Raw genomic sequence first — 16872 nt, 5'->3', positions numbered from 1 at the left:
GAACCCTCCTGTTCTTTTTATCTCACTGTTTCCAACTTTAATATAAGGTAGGAGTAATAATTGAGCAATCCTGTCTCCTGGACTGGCACTCCAAGGAATTGAGGAACTAATAACCAATTGAATTTCGCCTTTATAGTCTGAATCAACCACACCAGTATGAATTTGAACTCCTTTTAGATTTAAACTTGATCTTCCCAAGATTAGTCCTACAGTCCCCTCAGGCACTGGGCCGTATACCCCTGTGGGGATTTTCTGTGGAGGCTCCCCTGGAAGCAGAGAGACTTCTTGTAAAGTACATAAATCTACTGCTGCACTGCCACTTGTAGTGGGGGATAATTGCTGTATTGTGATAACTGGCTTATTCCCTGAGACACTTCTGACAGTGGGGGTTGTTGTTCCTGAAAACCCTGAGGAACAAAGGGCTGAATTTGGAATGCCCCAGTTTGTTGCGGGGCCTGAGGCTGGCCCCTCCTCTCATTTCCCAACAGTGGTTGCCCATTTTTATTAAATTTAGAATGACATTGATTACCCCAGTGTTTTCCCTTTTTACACTTTGAACATAGGCCAGGTGGCTCTTTATCTGTTGTTCTAGTAGCTTGAGTAGTTACATTTTGTTTATTTGAGACTAGACAATTCTTTTTTAGATGACCAATTTGACCACAATTATAACATTTTCCCCCAAATGTTCTAACTTGTCCTCCTAAAGCAACTCCTGTGATTGCTTGAGCCATAAGCATAGCTTTATGCATAGCTCCTCCAATTCCATCGCAGGCTTTAACGTACTCTGAGATTACATCTGATCCTGTGGGAACCCTTCCTTTTAATGGCTTAATGGCTGATTGACAGTCCAGATTGGCGTTTTCATATGCCATCAACTCCACTATGACCTTATGGGCATTCTCATCGGTAATTGACTTTTGAGCAGCATCTTGAAGTCTTGCTACAAAATCAGGGTAGGGCTCTTTAGAGCCTTGTCTTATTGTACTAAAGGAGGGGCAGGCGGTTCCTGGGTCTTGGATTTTCTCCCAGGCCCTAAGGCAGATAGCCCTGATTTGCTCAATGGCCTCATTTGGCATTATTGCTTGTTGGTCAACAGTGCTCCAATTTTGACCTATTCCTAATAGTTGATCTGCATCTATGTTAATTGGAGGATTGGCAGTCCTGTTTCTTCGGACCTGTACTTGTGCCCCATCAATCCACCAAGTCTTAAATTGTAAAAATTGAGAGGGTGAGAGTGATGATTTTGCCAGAATCTCCCAATCATAAGGAATGAGTCTATGTCCATGAGCAATGGAATCTAATAATGTTCTCATGTAAGGAGAGTTGGGTCCATATTGTTTTACTTCCTCTTTCATCTCTTTCAGCATTTTTATAGAAAAGGACTGATATCTGGCTTCAGCTACAGGAGGCTCTCCCTCTTGGGCCCCTTCTCCAGGTGATCTTGCTTCTAATATTACTGGGAAATGCCACACCTCAATATCTCCTTGTTTTCTTGCCTCATCAATAATTTTATGTAATGCACTACCCTGTGTACTAGGCGGTGCTGTAGGATTAAGTCTCATGGTAGGTGGCTGAGGATATGGCGCCCTGCCCTGTGGCACTGGAAATGTTCCTGGCTGTCCATACGGGTTTTCTGGGGGCAGCCGATACTGCAGTTCGGCTGGCGGCCAGTATTGATAGGCTACTGGTGGCTGGGTCTTATTTTCTACCGGCTGATATTGTGGACGCTGTATTTGGATTGGCATTGCCATGACAGAGACTCTATCTTTTTTTATTTGATCTTTTGGAGTTTGTACTTGTTTAACCTGCATTTGAGGTTGTAAAGTTACAGGCATCTCAGCTGCTATAAGAGGAGTTGGCCATCATGGTTTAGACTCTGATGGCTCTGCTAATTCTGGATCTTTTTCTTCTAATTTTAACGTTTCAGGATATATCACCTGTAATTGATTATCGTCAACATTTTGCTTTGAGCGAGCCATTACCGGCCCTGCTACACATTTACAGTGTGAACTTTCCTTTCCTTTCTGGGATTCTATCCCTGCTTCTTTTTCATAATCTACTGCGCAGCGTTTAGGGACATCGGAAACTGAAACGCTATCTTCTTCTGTTTGAAATGGTTCTAAAGCTACTTTTATAATGACCCAATCATTCCTTACTGTAAGTGGGAGGATTTTACCTTCCCTACTTGCTTGTTTTAATTCTTTGCCAATTTTTTCCCAGTCTTTTAGATCTAAAGTTCCCTGTTCTGGAAACCATGGACAAAACTGTTCTATTGTTTGAAATAGCATAATTAGATTTTTGGTAGAGACTTTAACTCCCCCTCTTTTTAAGAGAATTTTAATAAAGCTGCGATAAGAGGCATATTTACTTTTAGTTTGCCCCATTGTTACCCTAGGTTCTTCTGAGCGCACAAGCTTACCGCAAGGCTGACTGTAGGCGTACTCGGGAGTCTCTGGTCGACGTGTCCTCAATGATGACGCTCCAGCATACCTTCACCTTAGAGAAAAGCTCCCACATTGGGAACCAGATGAAGGGGTGGCCTGCTCCTCCACACCTGTGGGCGTTTCTCGTTAGGTGGAACGAGAGATTGGAGAAAAGAAATGAGACACAGAGACAAAGTATAGAGAAAGAAAAAGTGGGCCCAGGGGACCTGCGCTCAGCTTACAGAGGACCCACGCCGGCACCGGTCTCTGAGTTCCCTTAGTATTTATTGATAATTATCTTCACCATCTTGAAGATAAGGGAGTGGCAGGACAATAGGATCATTGTAGGGAGGAAATCAGCAGGAAGACATATGAACAAAAATCCCTGTGACATGAATAAGTTTAAAGGAAAATGCTGTGCCTTGAGATGCATATGCAAACATCTCCATAAACCTTTTAGCAGCATTGCTCCAGCAAGTCCCACCTTATTCCTAAAGACGGTTTTCTCCTTGCTCAGTAAAGAAAGCATACAATCGGGTTTTACACCGAGATGTTCTATTGCCCAGGGATGGGCAGGATTTTTAACCAGCAAGCTGCCTTCAGGCACTTGTTTAACAAAGACACATCCTGCACAGCCCAAAATCCATTAAACCTTGAGTCACCACAGCACACGTCTCTTGCAAGGACAAGGTTGGGGGTAGGGTCACAGATTAACAGCATCTCAAATACAGAACCAAATGGAGCCTCTTATATCTACTTCTTTCTATATAGACACAGTAACAGGCTGATCTCTCTTTTCTCCACACACTTGAATTAGTTCCACACTTTAGCTGTGTGAATACTACTATTGTGAACATGGGTGTACAAGTATCTCTCTAAGAGCTTGCTTTCAGTTCTTTTGGATGTGTACTCAGAAATTGAATTGCTGCATCATATAGTAATTTTATGTTTAATTTTTTTGAGGAACTGCCATACTGTTTTCCACTGTGGCTGTATCGTTTCGCATTCCCACCGACAGTGCACAACAGTGCACCAACATCTCCATATTCTCACCAGCGCTTGTGATTTTCTGCTTTTGAATACCATCCTAACACATGTGAGGTGACATCTTGTTATAGTTTGGATTTGCATTTCTCTAATGATGAGTGATACTAAGCATTTTTTCATGTGCTTAGTGGACATTTTTATATCTTCTCTGGAGAAATGTCTATTCAAATCCTTTGCCCACTTTTGAATCAAGTTGTTTGGTTTTTGTTGTTGTTGCAGTCACCTGTGTTTGTAAATAAAGTTCCATTGGAATGCAGTGTCCCACCATTCATTTATGTATTGTCTATGACTGCTTTTACACTATGATAAGGCTGAGTCATTATGACAGAGCCCATTGGCCAGCAAAGCCTAAAATGTTCACTACCAGCCCTTTGCAAAAAGTGTTTGCTGACCTCTCTTCTAGATGTTTATTTTACTCATTTCATATTTTCATACTATCTACTTATCTTTTCTCACAGTATTAACTCCTAATTTCTATTATTTTTTCCTTTTTATTTTTATCCCTTCTATATCAAAGTTAAACATTCATAAATATTTGACATAACTAATTTTTCTTACCAGTTGCATAAGATTCTAACTTTGCTCACATTTTTTCTTTCTTTCTTTTTTTTTTTTTTTTTTTTTTTTGAGACAAGGGCTCACTGTCGCCCAGGCTGGAGTGCAGTGGTGCAATCTTGGCTAACTGCAGCTTGACTTCCTGGGGTCAAGCAATCCTCCCACCTCAGTCTCCTAACTGGGTGAGCGCCACCATGCCCAGCTAATTTTTGTATTTTTTTTTTTTTTTTTTTGTAGAGATACGGTTTCCCCTTGTGGCCCAGGCTGGTCTTGAACTCCTAGACTAAAGCGATCCAACAGCATGGGCCTCCCAAAGTGCTGGGACTGATTACAGGAGTGAGCCACTGTGTCCGACAAATGAGTCATTTACTTCTTAATGACCTTAACATTACACCTATTTCTCCCTTTTACAGTGCAGCTGCAGGCAGTGATCATCTGGACAACGGCCCCACAAGACTCTCCTCAAAATCTCCCTGTTCTGGGCTACGTCTTAAGGTTGGGCCTTACTCCACTATCCAGCCACTGTTGGAGGAACCTGCTCATCAGATGGTTATCCAGTGAGTCCTGCTCCTTTGCAGATGACTTAATATAAAATACCCACAGCACCTGCTGACCACACAGATTGCTACTGTGTGACCCAACAATCCAGGCTTCCCCATCTCATGTTAAGCTATTCAAAGGACAGCTAGCAGCTACTAAATGCCGAAGTTACAGAGAGCTACTGGCTCATTCTCTAAGACACATATATGTAAAATCTTCTGAACGTTATCCTGTATCTTCTCAGGTTAAGACAACTATATCCAGAGCTCTAAATCCCAATAATGACTGTACAGGTTGGCAGAATCTTCCCTTGAGGGAACTCTTTCAATTTTTCACATTTTTTAAACATTTACTGTATTTCAGGAACTGTGACTGATACTAGAGGTAAAAAGTTCAATAAGACATGGCTTTTCTCTTCAATAAATTTATGATTGAGTTTGGGTGAAAAACAAGTACCACAATTACAATATGGTGGGATTATGTTTTATTGAGAAGTATCATGACGAAGGAGATCTAGATCAGGGAAGGCTATCAGGATAGGGTGAAAGAAGGCAGTCTGCCTGGGAGCTGCCCAGCCCTCTTCCCCGTCAGCCTAGCCCCTCTTTGAACCATGCCAGTTCTAGACGGCCTACCGGAAAGCTGAATGAGTGAGGAACTTGGCACAGAGCACCTTTCCGTAGTAATCCCCACATTGAGGAACAAAGGGATGTAGCTAGAGGGCAGAAATTACTAAGGAAACTTATGAACCTGCCTGACCACCACCCCCAACACACACACACCCATCCACTAAGCTCTGGCTGTGGACAACAGAAGACAAAAAACCACTCACAATTCGAGCACAGTCCTGAGTCAAGGGAGCCTCAGAGAATAAGACAACACAAGGCAGGCATGGTTCAGGCTTTACTGGGCATCACACAGGGCTGGGGTAGGGACCTAGCAAAGGGAGCAGGGCATGTGGATGGTCTTTGAGGACAGTGCTAGGGAGCTCAGAGATCAGTCTGGCTTCTCAAAGAAGAGACAAGCACTGATAGGAAAAGCAGTCAGGTTGGCGTTAGTGCAGGAAAAGAAAGATGGTAGGAGGGGGACTTTGATGGAAGACAGTGGGGAGCTGAAGCTTTAAAGAGCCTTGATGCAGGGAGGGATGATGTTAGAAGAAAGGAAGCCAATGAGGCCTTGGGGAAGAGAAGAGAGTAGAAAGAAGGAGAAAGAAAGAAGGCGGGTCCAGGGAGTCGGGCTGTTCTCCAGGGTCGCAGGCAGCAGGGTCGGCTCTTCCCTCCCATCTTCTGGCATCACGGGGCCCTATGTGCTGTTCCACGTGGCTGTCGTTCCGAACAAAAGGCCTCGGTGGAATCGGCTGGACTTCATGTAGGCAGAGATCTTCTTCAAACCCTGAGGGCGGGAAGAAGGGGCCAGAGCCCGGTCTGTTGTCTAGGGGGGCTGGAGCAGCCTTGCTGCAGGCACAGCAGGTCAGGGCCCTGGCCACAGCCTTTCCATGTGGACTCAAGTGCTGGAGCATCACACAGTCTCTTAGTGTCTCCAGCTCTTCTAAGTTAACTCTTCTAACTTCCTTTAAGTAATGTTATACCATAATAACAGCTACCATTTACAAAAGAGCTACACTGTGCTAGGTGCTCTATATCCAAAAGAAATTACAACACAGGCTTAGAAAATCCACTCGACTACTCTCCAAGGTCAGTTCCATTATCACCGTTTCTCATATGGAAGAACAGAAGTTCAGCAACTTCCTCACACTCAAATAGCTAGTAAGTGGGATAGGGCTGGAATATAGCCTGGGTCTGTCTTCAGTTCTAGCATGTTTTTGGCAAATTCTCCTCCTCTTTCACCCAGCCACACCCCATGCCAGATCCTGTCACTCCCTGTCTGCACAAACATTCTCCTTTTTCACAGGGAGGTTCTTGGCTTGCCTAGGATTGCACACACAGAAAGGACCTCCAGCAGAACAAAGGGGTTCAGAACACACCTGTGCAGCCAAGAAGAGAGCCCAGATCTCACCCAATGGCTTAGCAAAACCTGGATGAACTGGATAGGGCAAGGGTGAACAAGCAAAAGAAAGGCCAGACCAGGCTCTAATCATTCCCCTTAAAGCACAAAGTCCAAACTTCTCCACCTGGTGCCTGAGCTAAACCTCCCTGTGTCCCTGTGCCCCCACCACATCTCTAGCCCTACTACTGCTAGCCAGGCCACATGACACTCAGGTGTGCTGCACTCAGTCTTACCAGGAATCAACAAACCATGTAACTTCTAAAGAATTCAAAGAGATCCAGGGCTCCCTCTCCTTAAAGGGCCAGGGCCAGGGCCAGGATCAGGCAGGCTTCAGGCCCCAGCCCTCGGCTGTTGCCCACTGCTCCCCTTCCACCACCTCTTACATAACCTCAAGGCTGCTCAGCCTGGACCACAGCCAGAGCTCATGGGAACTAGCTGAGCAAGCAGGCTTTTTGATGGCGAGTGGGAAAGGGAAACAGATTCCAAGCTCAGAAGCCGGTTGGACTAATGCCTTGAATCCCCAGATCTGTACTAAAGTAGGATTTGCTGCTTTCAAACAACTTCAGCACGGGTGAGGGATGGTTCCCCATGAGTGAGGGGCAGGCCCCGGGCCCGGTACCCAGGTGGTGCCACACACACCTCACAGGCTGCTCTGCCTGCAGGCCTCTCACTGCACTCATTTCCAGGATGGGGCGGTCATCTATGTATCTCCCACTCTGCCTCACACCCTGCCTCATGCAGAGGAGAAGGTCGGTGAATAAGAGTAAAATCAGTGTGCTACTCATCTCACAGGGGGAACACTTGGAACATTGAAGGGAAAAAAGAGAGGAAGAAAGATAAGGAAGGACACTGCCCCAGCACAGAGCACTTCAACACACACTCCTTCAACAGGGGCACCCACATATGTCCCCTAATCCAGCTCCAGCCTCAGCTCCGTATCTCAGGATTTTCCACATGGGGGTCCAACCATGCAAAGCTTCTGGGGGTAGCTATGAATACTGCCTGTGGATTTCGTACTCGACATCAATGCCATGGTGTGTCCGTCCTACTATTGCCAGCTGCATCTGCACTCCTGAAGTGCTCTGCCTCTTCCAAAGCATCCTGGGCTGGATGAGGCCTGAGGATTTTTTCTTTTCTCACAAAAGGGAGAGCCCTGACTGCCACCCATAGATCCAGAGGCTCCCAGGGAGCCCAGCACAACCTCCACTGGCTCTGGGGACTTGAGCAAATGCCTGACCCTCTCATTCTGTTTCTTTATCTCTAAAACAGGCAAGATAATTCTGTCACCCCGTAGGAATGTTGTAAAGTTCAAATTCTACACAATAGGTATAATGTGCTGGGCACGGTTCCTGGTACAAAGCCAGCACTCAATAAATGCAAGTTATTCTTTGTGTAGCTTCAGGACTGGGAAAGTATCACAAAGGAGGGAATGGAACAAGGGTCATTAAAGAGAAAGGAGGATGGGAACATCACCTCAAAGCGGGAGATGAAGTCCTTCAGGTTTGGGAAGGAGTCCAGGCAGCCGGGCTCAACTATACGCTTCATGTCAAGGACATCATAGGCGAGGAAATCCACAAAGGTGATCTGCAGAAGGCCAAGAATGTGTGGTATGAAAACCTCGTAACACATGAAGGAAAACAAATCCCATTCACCATTGCACTCCTCCTTTACCTTGTCTCCTGTAAACCACGGCCGCTTCCCCAGAAACTGTGAGTAGAGCTTCAGCTTTTCAGGGAGTCCCTCCAAGTATTTTGGCTTCAGTTTCTCCTGAGGCAGAAACAGCTGTCACCACCCTCAGACAAAAGCTCCCTGTATAGACATGGCCTCCCCAGGGCTGTGGATGGCCCAGGCTGGCCGCGGGCAAGCAGCCATCTTCCCCACAACTAAAACTGGGACAGTGCCCAGGCTTCAACTGGATACATCAGCATTTATTAGACTCTGACTGGGTGCCAGACCCTACCTGAAGTGATCAGAAGGCAGAGAGGAATGAGATGCTGTCCCTGAATCTGTCCTCACTGTCCTCCCAATGGCCTCTGGGTCAGCCCCAGGAGCGCCTGAGCACCTGGCAACCTCTGGACCCAGACATGGGCAGAATCAAGGATGCAAAGAACCACAGGAGCTCAGGGAAAGAAGTAGAAAGTTCCTTCTAATGCGGTGGCAGAAGAAAACAATGAACATTGAATAGTTTCCAGGGAGATGAGAAGTTCAGGTTGAAAGGAAGAAGGGAGAGCCACCCTCTGGCTGGCTCTGAGCTGTCTCTTATGAAAATGTGTGGATCCCTGTGCATGTCAATGACAGCACTTGGAAACTATTGAGAAGATGCAATTCAAGAGGGCCATTACATTCCTCTATCTTGTACTTGAGTCTGTATATTCTAGGAGCAGGTGAGTGATGTGAACCAGCTGACAGAAATGACCCATGACAGAGGCCAGAGGCAATGAAGGAGATTCTGAACACAAACTTTACCATCTAGGAATTGAATTTCTACCCTGGGATGCCTGGATCGTGTCCTAAGATTGTTGGGAATTGCCTCTGCTTTTGTTGACATTGGAGTCGTGAGAATAACTGTTGATAGTATGGGAAAGCACTTGGAGGATGAGTGGTACCAAGGACTTAAGAAAAGACCAGTGTGTGCAGGAATGCAAGAATCCTGGCCCCAAATCCAAACTCTGCCAGGTGCAGATCACTGGGGAGACTCACAAATTCTGGGTTGTAGCAGATCATGACCAGTTGTATCCGGATGTCCATGATCTGGTTCTCCAAAATGTCCACATGAATCTTCAGAAGAGGAGATGATTCGTGTGGACATTTTGGAGAACCAGGATATAGACGTTTCCAATCAGCAGGCCGGGGTCCGCTACAGGCCTGACTTTGTCAGTCTTTCTCTGGCCTGGGCCAGAAGCCAGGCAAAGGGGTGACTGGGAGTGGGGTGCAGGACTCACAAAATTTGGGTCAAAGCAGAGTCTGACCATCTCCATGCGGCTGTCCATAAGCTGGTTCTCCAAAATGTCCACAAGAATCTTCTCCTCTTCTGTCTCCCCACCTGCCACCCACAAAACACAGACTCACTCTGAGCATCGCACCCCAATCCAGCCAAGGAGGAGGCCACCTTCCCCCCACACACTGCAGCCAACCACACTCACACAGGTTGTGCTTGCGGGCAATGTAGCGCAGGATGGCGTTGCTCTGGGTGATCTTGTGAGTCCCATCAATCAAGTAAGGCAGCTGGATGAATGGGAAACCGGGGAAGCTCAGTTGGGCCACCAGGCTCCCCAGCATCCCCTTCCCATAAGCAAGGGCAGAGAGGAGACCTGGCACTCACTGTGTCTGCTCATGGCAGGCCTGAAATAAGAATACTGTCACATGAACGAATGAGCTTGGACACAAAACATCATGGAAAGGCTGTGTAGACAGCCAGGAGTGACAGGAATTGGGCAGAAGACTCCTGATCCTAACCCCTCTAAGCTGGGGAGAGGACATGCGGTCAGAGACACGTTGCACTTTCCCCCAAAACCGCCCCTTCCCCTGCACCTACATTGGGAAAGTCCAGGCCCAGCTTGAATTTTTCATTCAGCCACTGGCTTCTGTCATAGTCAGGAGCTGTGGTGGGGAAGATGAAGTGAAAACAAACCTCCCCAAAGCCCAGCCCTCCTTCCCCGGGACCCTCCCAAGGAGCCAGTGGCAAGACCCCTGAGACAGGTGGATCTAGAATCTGACCAGTCAGTCCCACATCCCAGGGATAAGAGAGAAAGAATCCCGGTGAGGACTCTGGACCCCTCTCGACTAAGGCTTCCAGGGTTTAGGCAAGCCCTGAGGGACACCCATCCCAGTTACCCAGGAAGGGGGCCCAGCATCCCGCCCCAGCATTCTGCCTTGCAAAGACAGAGGGCTCCCTCACAGGGGTTCAGGGAAGGGACAGCCTGCAGCTCCAGCAGGGGAGGCCTGCAGAGGCAGCCACAGGTGGCCACCATGGGTTGCTTGGTGCCAACTCAGCAGGAGTGGGCAGGGCCCGGACACGAAGGTGCCATTACCGTGCCCCATCAGGTACTTCTTTTCCTCATAGCTTGAGTCTGTGTATTCCAGGAGCAGGCGGATGGCGTGGGCCAGCTGGGAGAGATGGCCCGCATGCAGTTCGGGTCAAAGATGGTGGGTCCCTGACTTGGTGACTTTCTCTGCACCAGGCGAGCCCCCGTGTACACTGCACTTACCTGTTGCCTCCTCTACCCGCCCCCACCGCCAAACACACACACAGCGTCACGCACAGGCCCTTCTGAGGGCGACCGCCCTGAAGAGGAACGGTCTCTAGACCCCGTCCCTCAGCTGCTCCACACTTCCCTTCCTCCACTTCCCTTCTCCACAGCCCTCGTCCCACCGTCCAGCGGACCCTCGCTCACCCCGCGGATGTCCCAGTACCCCAGGATCATGGGCATGGTGCCTGTTGGTGCGGATTCTGCAGACAGGCCTCAGCCGAGCAGGGCTCAGACTTTATGAGAGACCCAGGGAGGGGAGAGGAGGGGCCTTGCTGCGACCCCGCCCCTCGGCCCGCCACGCCCCTGAAACGCGCCATTCTGAGGCCCCGGAGAGGGCGCCCGGGGCTGGAATCAGTAAGACCCCCGCCCGCCTCCCAGCCCCGAGGGTTCCTGGAGCGAGGTCAGGGCGCCCAGAAGCCGAAGGAGGGGATCATCCTCGGCAGCTTCCCTAACCCACCCTGAGGCTCCACGAGTCCATCTAGCCCTTTCTAAGTCCACAGCGACTTGGCTGTGCGCTTGAAACAGCAGCCAGATCCTAAAGGAGCAAAAAGCTCTACTCCCCTCTCCTCCCGGCCCGCGGAATCCCTCAGCCTTCTCTCCGCTGCCGAGTTCCCGCGGGCTCTGGGAGACTCGGGCTGCTGGGGTCAGACTGAAAGGTGGTGGCCCCAACCTGGGAATTTAATTCAGCCCCTGTCACTGTAAGAGCAGGACTTCCTCTGATTCGAAAGCTACTCCGAGGGCTTTGTCTCCCCTCTAGCCCCGCCTACACAGGAACAGTGTCACTGGTATGCGAAGGACCCCCAGGAAATGGGTCAGAGTAAATGTGGTCTGTGTTTTCTGTTAGGGACCCTCGGGTACTGGGTCCTTTGGTCGTCTGACTATGTACTATGTAAATTAGCCACTTCGTATTTTGACACAATTTATGAATCTAAATTAACGGATCAGACCCAGCAAGTTGGTTAGGTATCTGAGGTGCCCCCTGGAAATGTCCAGCCAGTCCACTAGGTGAACCTCACATAGAGCAAAACAGCAACAGCAGCAGTGAGTGCAGTGGCCACAGAGGGCAGGCGAGGGAGGGTGGAAGAACTTCCCAGACCAAACTGAGGGTCAGGCTGCTATTTCTCTAGGCCCAATAATGAGATGCAGATCAACTGGAGAGGAAGAGAGGTTTTATTTCTGCAACTGGTTACAGGTCTGGAAATTACCACCAGACCAATTCAAAATTACAAAGTTTTCCAGAGCCTATATACCTTCTAAGCTATATGCCTACAAGTGAGTGTGCATTCATCTAAAGATATGTGATTAACTTCTTTTTTTTTTTTTTGAGACAGAGTCTCGCTCTGTCACCCGGGCTGGAGTGCAGTGGCCGGATCTCAGCTCACTGCAAGCTCCGCCTCCCGGGTTTACGCCATTCTCCTGCCTCAGCCTCCCGAGTAGCTGGGACTACAGGCGCCCGCCACCTCGCCCGGCTAGTTTTTTGTATTTTTTTTTTAGTAGAGACGGGGTTTCACCGTGTTAGCCAGGATGGTCTCGATCTCCTGACCTCGTGATCCGCCTGTCTCGGCCTCCCAAAGTGCTGGGATTACAGGCTTGAGCCACTGCGCCCGGCCGTGATTAACTTCTTTAATCTATAACTAAGTTCTGGGTCCTGAGCCCTTACTCTGGAGCCTCAGTCTATTTACTTTATTTAAATGAGTCCAGGTGCCAGGGGTGATTACCCTTATCTCATCTCCTGCTATGTCACGGAGGTGTGGGGAGTTCCCTCAGACCCCCAATAAAACTTGTTTAATCTTAAATGGGTCCTGTTAAGAATTCCTTGGTTATTTTGTCATGCTTTAAGGCCCAGGAAAGGCCTAAGCAAAACTCTTGGCGTGCTTTTGTTACATTCCACCCTTTGTATAAAGGCACTGGCTTTTTTTTTTTTTTCCTTAACTTTTAATATCTAATCACTCAGTCAGTACTGAGCCAGTTGTTATGGAGGCCTGTGTTAGTGAGACCTGGCTTGCCACAGAACCTCTCCCTCAGAGAAGCCAGAACCCTGTCCTGCTGAGGAGGGAGGTGAGAGGATGGTGGCCAGAGAGGAGCCTGAGGGCTCCCCACAGAACCACAGGCAGGGACCCTCACTTGTCCAGATCCACCATTCTGGACCTGGACCTGGCTCCTGACCCATGTGTGTTCTTCAGTGTGAGACGGTGGCTCCAGTGGCCTTTGAAGTCACACTGTGATATGTGACCCGTGGTACAAGCTCCACAAAAACACTGTTCAACCTGCCAACTTTCTTCTTTCAAGGTAGAAAGGAGACTATTTCGAAAGAGTTGTGCAGTGGCTTGGCCTGGGGTTGACTTCGCTTTGTTTAAAGGATATTACAAATAATAATGGATATATGAAAACAGATGATAGACCTTTAAGGAGAAATCATTTTACAATATAAAGGACAAGGTTATTGCACTGCTCTCTCTCTCTCTCTCTCTATATATATATATATACACATATATATGTATGTGTGTATGTGTGCATATATATGTGTGTGTGTGTATATATATATATATATATTTGGTAATTAGCTAAAACGTTGTTAGGACTCCAGAACATGAACCCAGTATATCAAAAAAGTTTCAAACCACCTGGATAATGTGTGGATTGGGGTTGAGTGGCACAGGTAGATTTCATCACATCCCTATTAGGCCACAGAAATCAGGTGGTCGGCAGGTGTCTGCTAAGTTGGGGCACTTGGACACTGTGTCACTGAGGATGGCAAGGCACAGTCCTTGTTGCAAACACTCCCCACCCATCCAGACCTGGGCAGTACTCCAAGCTCAAATACCTGGTAGGTATCCATGTTTAAGAAGCAGTTTTGGCCTCAAAGTGAATTCTCATGTAGATTTTCCTGCATTGAGGCAATAGCACCAGCACAGACACAAGTGCCTGACCCTAGGAATTGTTACATTTCTCATTATGCATTAAGAGTTTATGATTCTGAGTTTATCCATCTTGAGCTGTGAAAGAAAAAATGTCTAGATCCAACTAAAAGAAATGATTTTTTAAGAAAGCTAACACTCATGAGAATAATAATTTTGAAACACATAGAACGGCACTGTTACATTAGTATTTACATATTTGGTCATTCCTTTATTGAAACAACAGTTGTTGAGATCCTACCACATTCCAGGCACTAGGAATAAAACAATGCTTCCAGGACACTGTACTTTGCCCATCTCCAACTACATATCAGGTGGGAACTTCAGGGGAGAGATTTTGAAAATATGGGACACTTCTTAGTGTTTTTGCACACTGAGAAGCAGTGGAGTGGGAGAGGGGTTGAGTGCAGGAGAGAGAAGCAGTGCCTGCTGTTGCAAGGACTCTGAGGAGCCAGGAAGACGGGGCCCAGGCCCCAGGTGGCTTCTTCAGAAGGAGGAGTACAGCTCTGCGGAAGGCAGGAAGGGCTGGACCAGCAGGATCTCCAAAGTAGCTGCCACAGTGGCCACGAGGATCACACCAGCAGGGCAATGCGTCTGTGGACGGGGATCCGGAGCAGTGGGGATGAGGGAAGATGCAAGTGTTCTGAAGGAAGAGGTTGTAGCCAGTTGTCACCACACAGAAACTCAGTCCCGACAGGGCCAGGCTTCTGGATTTGTATGTGCTGTCCAAACTGCAAAATGTGGACAAGTTCTAATTTTTAAAACAGCGCTGGGCCAGACAGTCAAAATGCACTGGGTCCCATTTTACCAAGGGCCTGTAATGGGACCTCTGGACTGGATTTCATAATTCCTTGTGTCTCTTCTGTCCACATTCTTATATTCTCAAGGCAAATTAACAGAAAATCTACATAAAATGTTGTCAGAATTTTGAAAACCAATCTATTAGAAACAAATACTGACAGACAATAAAATGTATCCTACTTCATGGAAATGTATTAAAGTCTCTTAAATATTGTTTGGGTAAACTTAGGAAATCCAAAATATAAAGAATCTTTGCTCCAATCTGAAAAGAAGAAAATAAAAATCACCATATCCAAGATGCTACCAAATTTGAATTGAGAAAACATTTTTCCAACATGCCTGTTATACCAAAAATAAGGCAAACAAACTAGAATTTCAAGAAAGTAGAAAAGGAACAAAGTTATAAATGGAAAAAGAAGTGGAAGCAAGAAGTTACCTTAAGAAGAATATTGAAACTAACCAATTTGCTTGTTATACATAATACATTATTTTCTTGAAAGTTAGCTAATTATCAGAGTATTAGTACAACAAAAACAAAAAATAAAATTACAAGTTTTTTTTTTGTTTTGTTTTGTTTTGAGACGGAGTCTCGCTCTGTTGCCCAGGCTGGAGTGCAGTGGCCAGATCTCAGCTCACGGCAAGCTCCGCCTCCCGGGTTTATGCCATTCTCCTGCCTCAGCCTCCCAAGTAGCTGGGACTACAGGAGCCTGCCACCTCGCCCGGCTAGTTTTTTGTATTTTTTAGTAGACGGGGTTTCACCGTGTTAGCCAGGATGGTCTCGATATCCTGACCTCGTGATCCGCCCGTCTCGGCCTCCCAAAGTGCTGGGATTACAGGCTTGAGCCACCGCGCCCGGCCAAAATTACAAGTTAATACAAATCAGAAAGAAGAAAGAAGATGTAGTACAAGTGATTTTTTTTTTTAATTGGGGAAACATTTTTTCTAAACTCTGTGTTAACTGATGTTACCACCAAGTGGAAGAAACACAAACAGGCCAAAACATGTTAAGAGATAAAGATTCTGAATGAGGTAATAAAAGAGCAATAAAGAAAAATAACGGCAAAAAAGGGCATTTTATCCTTAGCTTTTGGCTGGATATGTTTCAAAAATTTTGAAAATGGCGTGGATGACACAGATTGTCATCAACTACAGATATGATGTGGGAGGGACAACACAGGCAAGGATGATTATAAATCACTGTCACTTATCAGCCTGAATCCAAACATCAGGAATGCCGCCTCAGAGAAAAAATGGTGTTTTTCTTATAATTGGAGTTGTGCTCATAGGGAGCTTGCTGCGGGAGAGAGAGACAGAAAGGCAGGGGCAGGAGAAGGAGGGGCAGAGGGTACTCTGGGGGGCAGAAAGCCCATGTGGGAACATTAGTATCTAGGGTAATCAGAGTCGTTTATAATCTTTCTACAAATTTCTCAAACTCTGACACAAGATCAAAATAAAAGGTAAAAAAATTACATATACATGTAATCATTAATAAGTATTAATAATACTTACATTATTAAATGTTGCATCAATAAGAACATAGCTACATGAGTTACATTATGATCTTTTTTTAATTATTATTATTTTTTAATGCCAGTGTCCATCCAGGCCACCACTGGATGTGATTCAAGTGAAGGTGATTTTGCCCCTCAGGGGACATGTACGTCTGCCTGGAGACTTTGTTCATTGTAAACAGCAGGAAGCGCCCACGCTATTAGTGGGGAGAGGATGGGTGGGATGCTGGGCGCCCTGCGATGCTCAGGACAGCACCTCACAACAAAGAACTCTGCCCTCCAAATCTCTGTCCGGCTGAGGTTAAGAAACCCTAGTCTATGACCCAGGACTGGGTCAAAAGCTGCAGTGGGAGAAACAAGGTCCTCGAAATTCTGGTGGCAGGAAGGAGGCCAAAGGACCCACTTCCCTGGACACCAGCTGGCAGAAGGGAGGACCTAGAGACAATCTCAGCTGGCGCAGTCCCTGCAGGCATCAAGCTGCTCATCAGGAGTGTGAGAAGGAGAATTGGGCAGGGAAACGGTCTACTAGGTGGACAGGCTGGGCAGTCTGGTCTTCCAGGATACAGGGTAGGCAGTGGTGGGACTCTCTCTGGCAGTCAGACGGCAGGCCTCCCCTGCAGCTCTGAGCACATTGTTCCAGAGCCAGGCAGCCCGAGCTCAGCACCATGGGGAAATTGTTCTAGAGCTGCTGGGGCAAAGCTAGGCAGGATGAACTGAACTTATTTTAAAAGGTATCCACCCTGACTGAGAAAGGTGTGCAGAAAGTTGCTACAAGTCACTGCCAACCTGTAATGGCTTGACTAGACCCTCCCTGCATTTAACA

The 16872-nt window shown here is 47.2% G+C and overlaps 1 protein-coding gene across 1 annotated transcript; it reads right to left on the bottom strand.

Annotated features, from left to right (window-relative positions):
* Positions 1-5026: 5026 nt before the first annotated feature.
* Positions 5027-11115, bottom strand: LOC104656071 (glutathione S-transferase Mu 5). The gene is made up of 8 exons (XM_010355675.2): positions 10964-11115; positions 10601-10676; positions 10105-10169; positions 9713-9794; positions 9512-9612; positions 8241-8336; positions 8043-8153; positions 5027-5954 (listed from the first exon to the last, which is right to left on the bottom strand). The coding sequence occupies exons 1-8, from the start codon at positions 10997-10999 to the stop codon at positions 5865-5867; spliced, it is 657 nt and encodes a 218-aa protein (XP_010353977.2). The 5' UTR covers positions 11000-11115; the 3' UTR covers positions 5027-5864.
* Between the last annotated feature and the right edge of the window lie 5757 nt (positions 11116-16872).

This window comes from Rhinopithecus roxellana, chromosome 8 (genome assembly GCF_007565055.1).
Source record: "Rhinopithecus roxellana isolate Shanxi Qingling chromosome 8, ASM756505v1, whole genome shotgun sequence".
Lineage (NCBI taxonomy): Eukaryota > Metazoa > Chordata > Mammalia > Primates > Cercopithecidae > Rhinopithecus > Rhinopithecus roxellana.
This window is presented reverse-complemented; position numbering and strand designations above follow the sequence as displayed.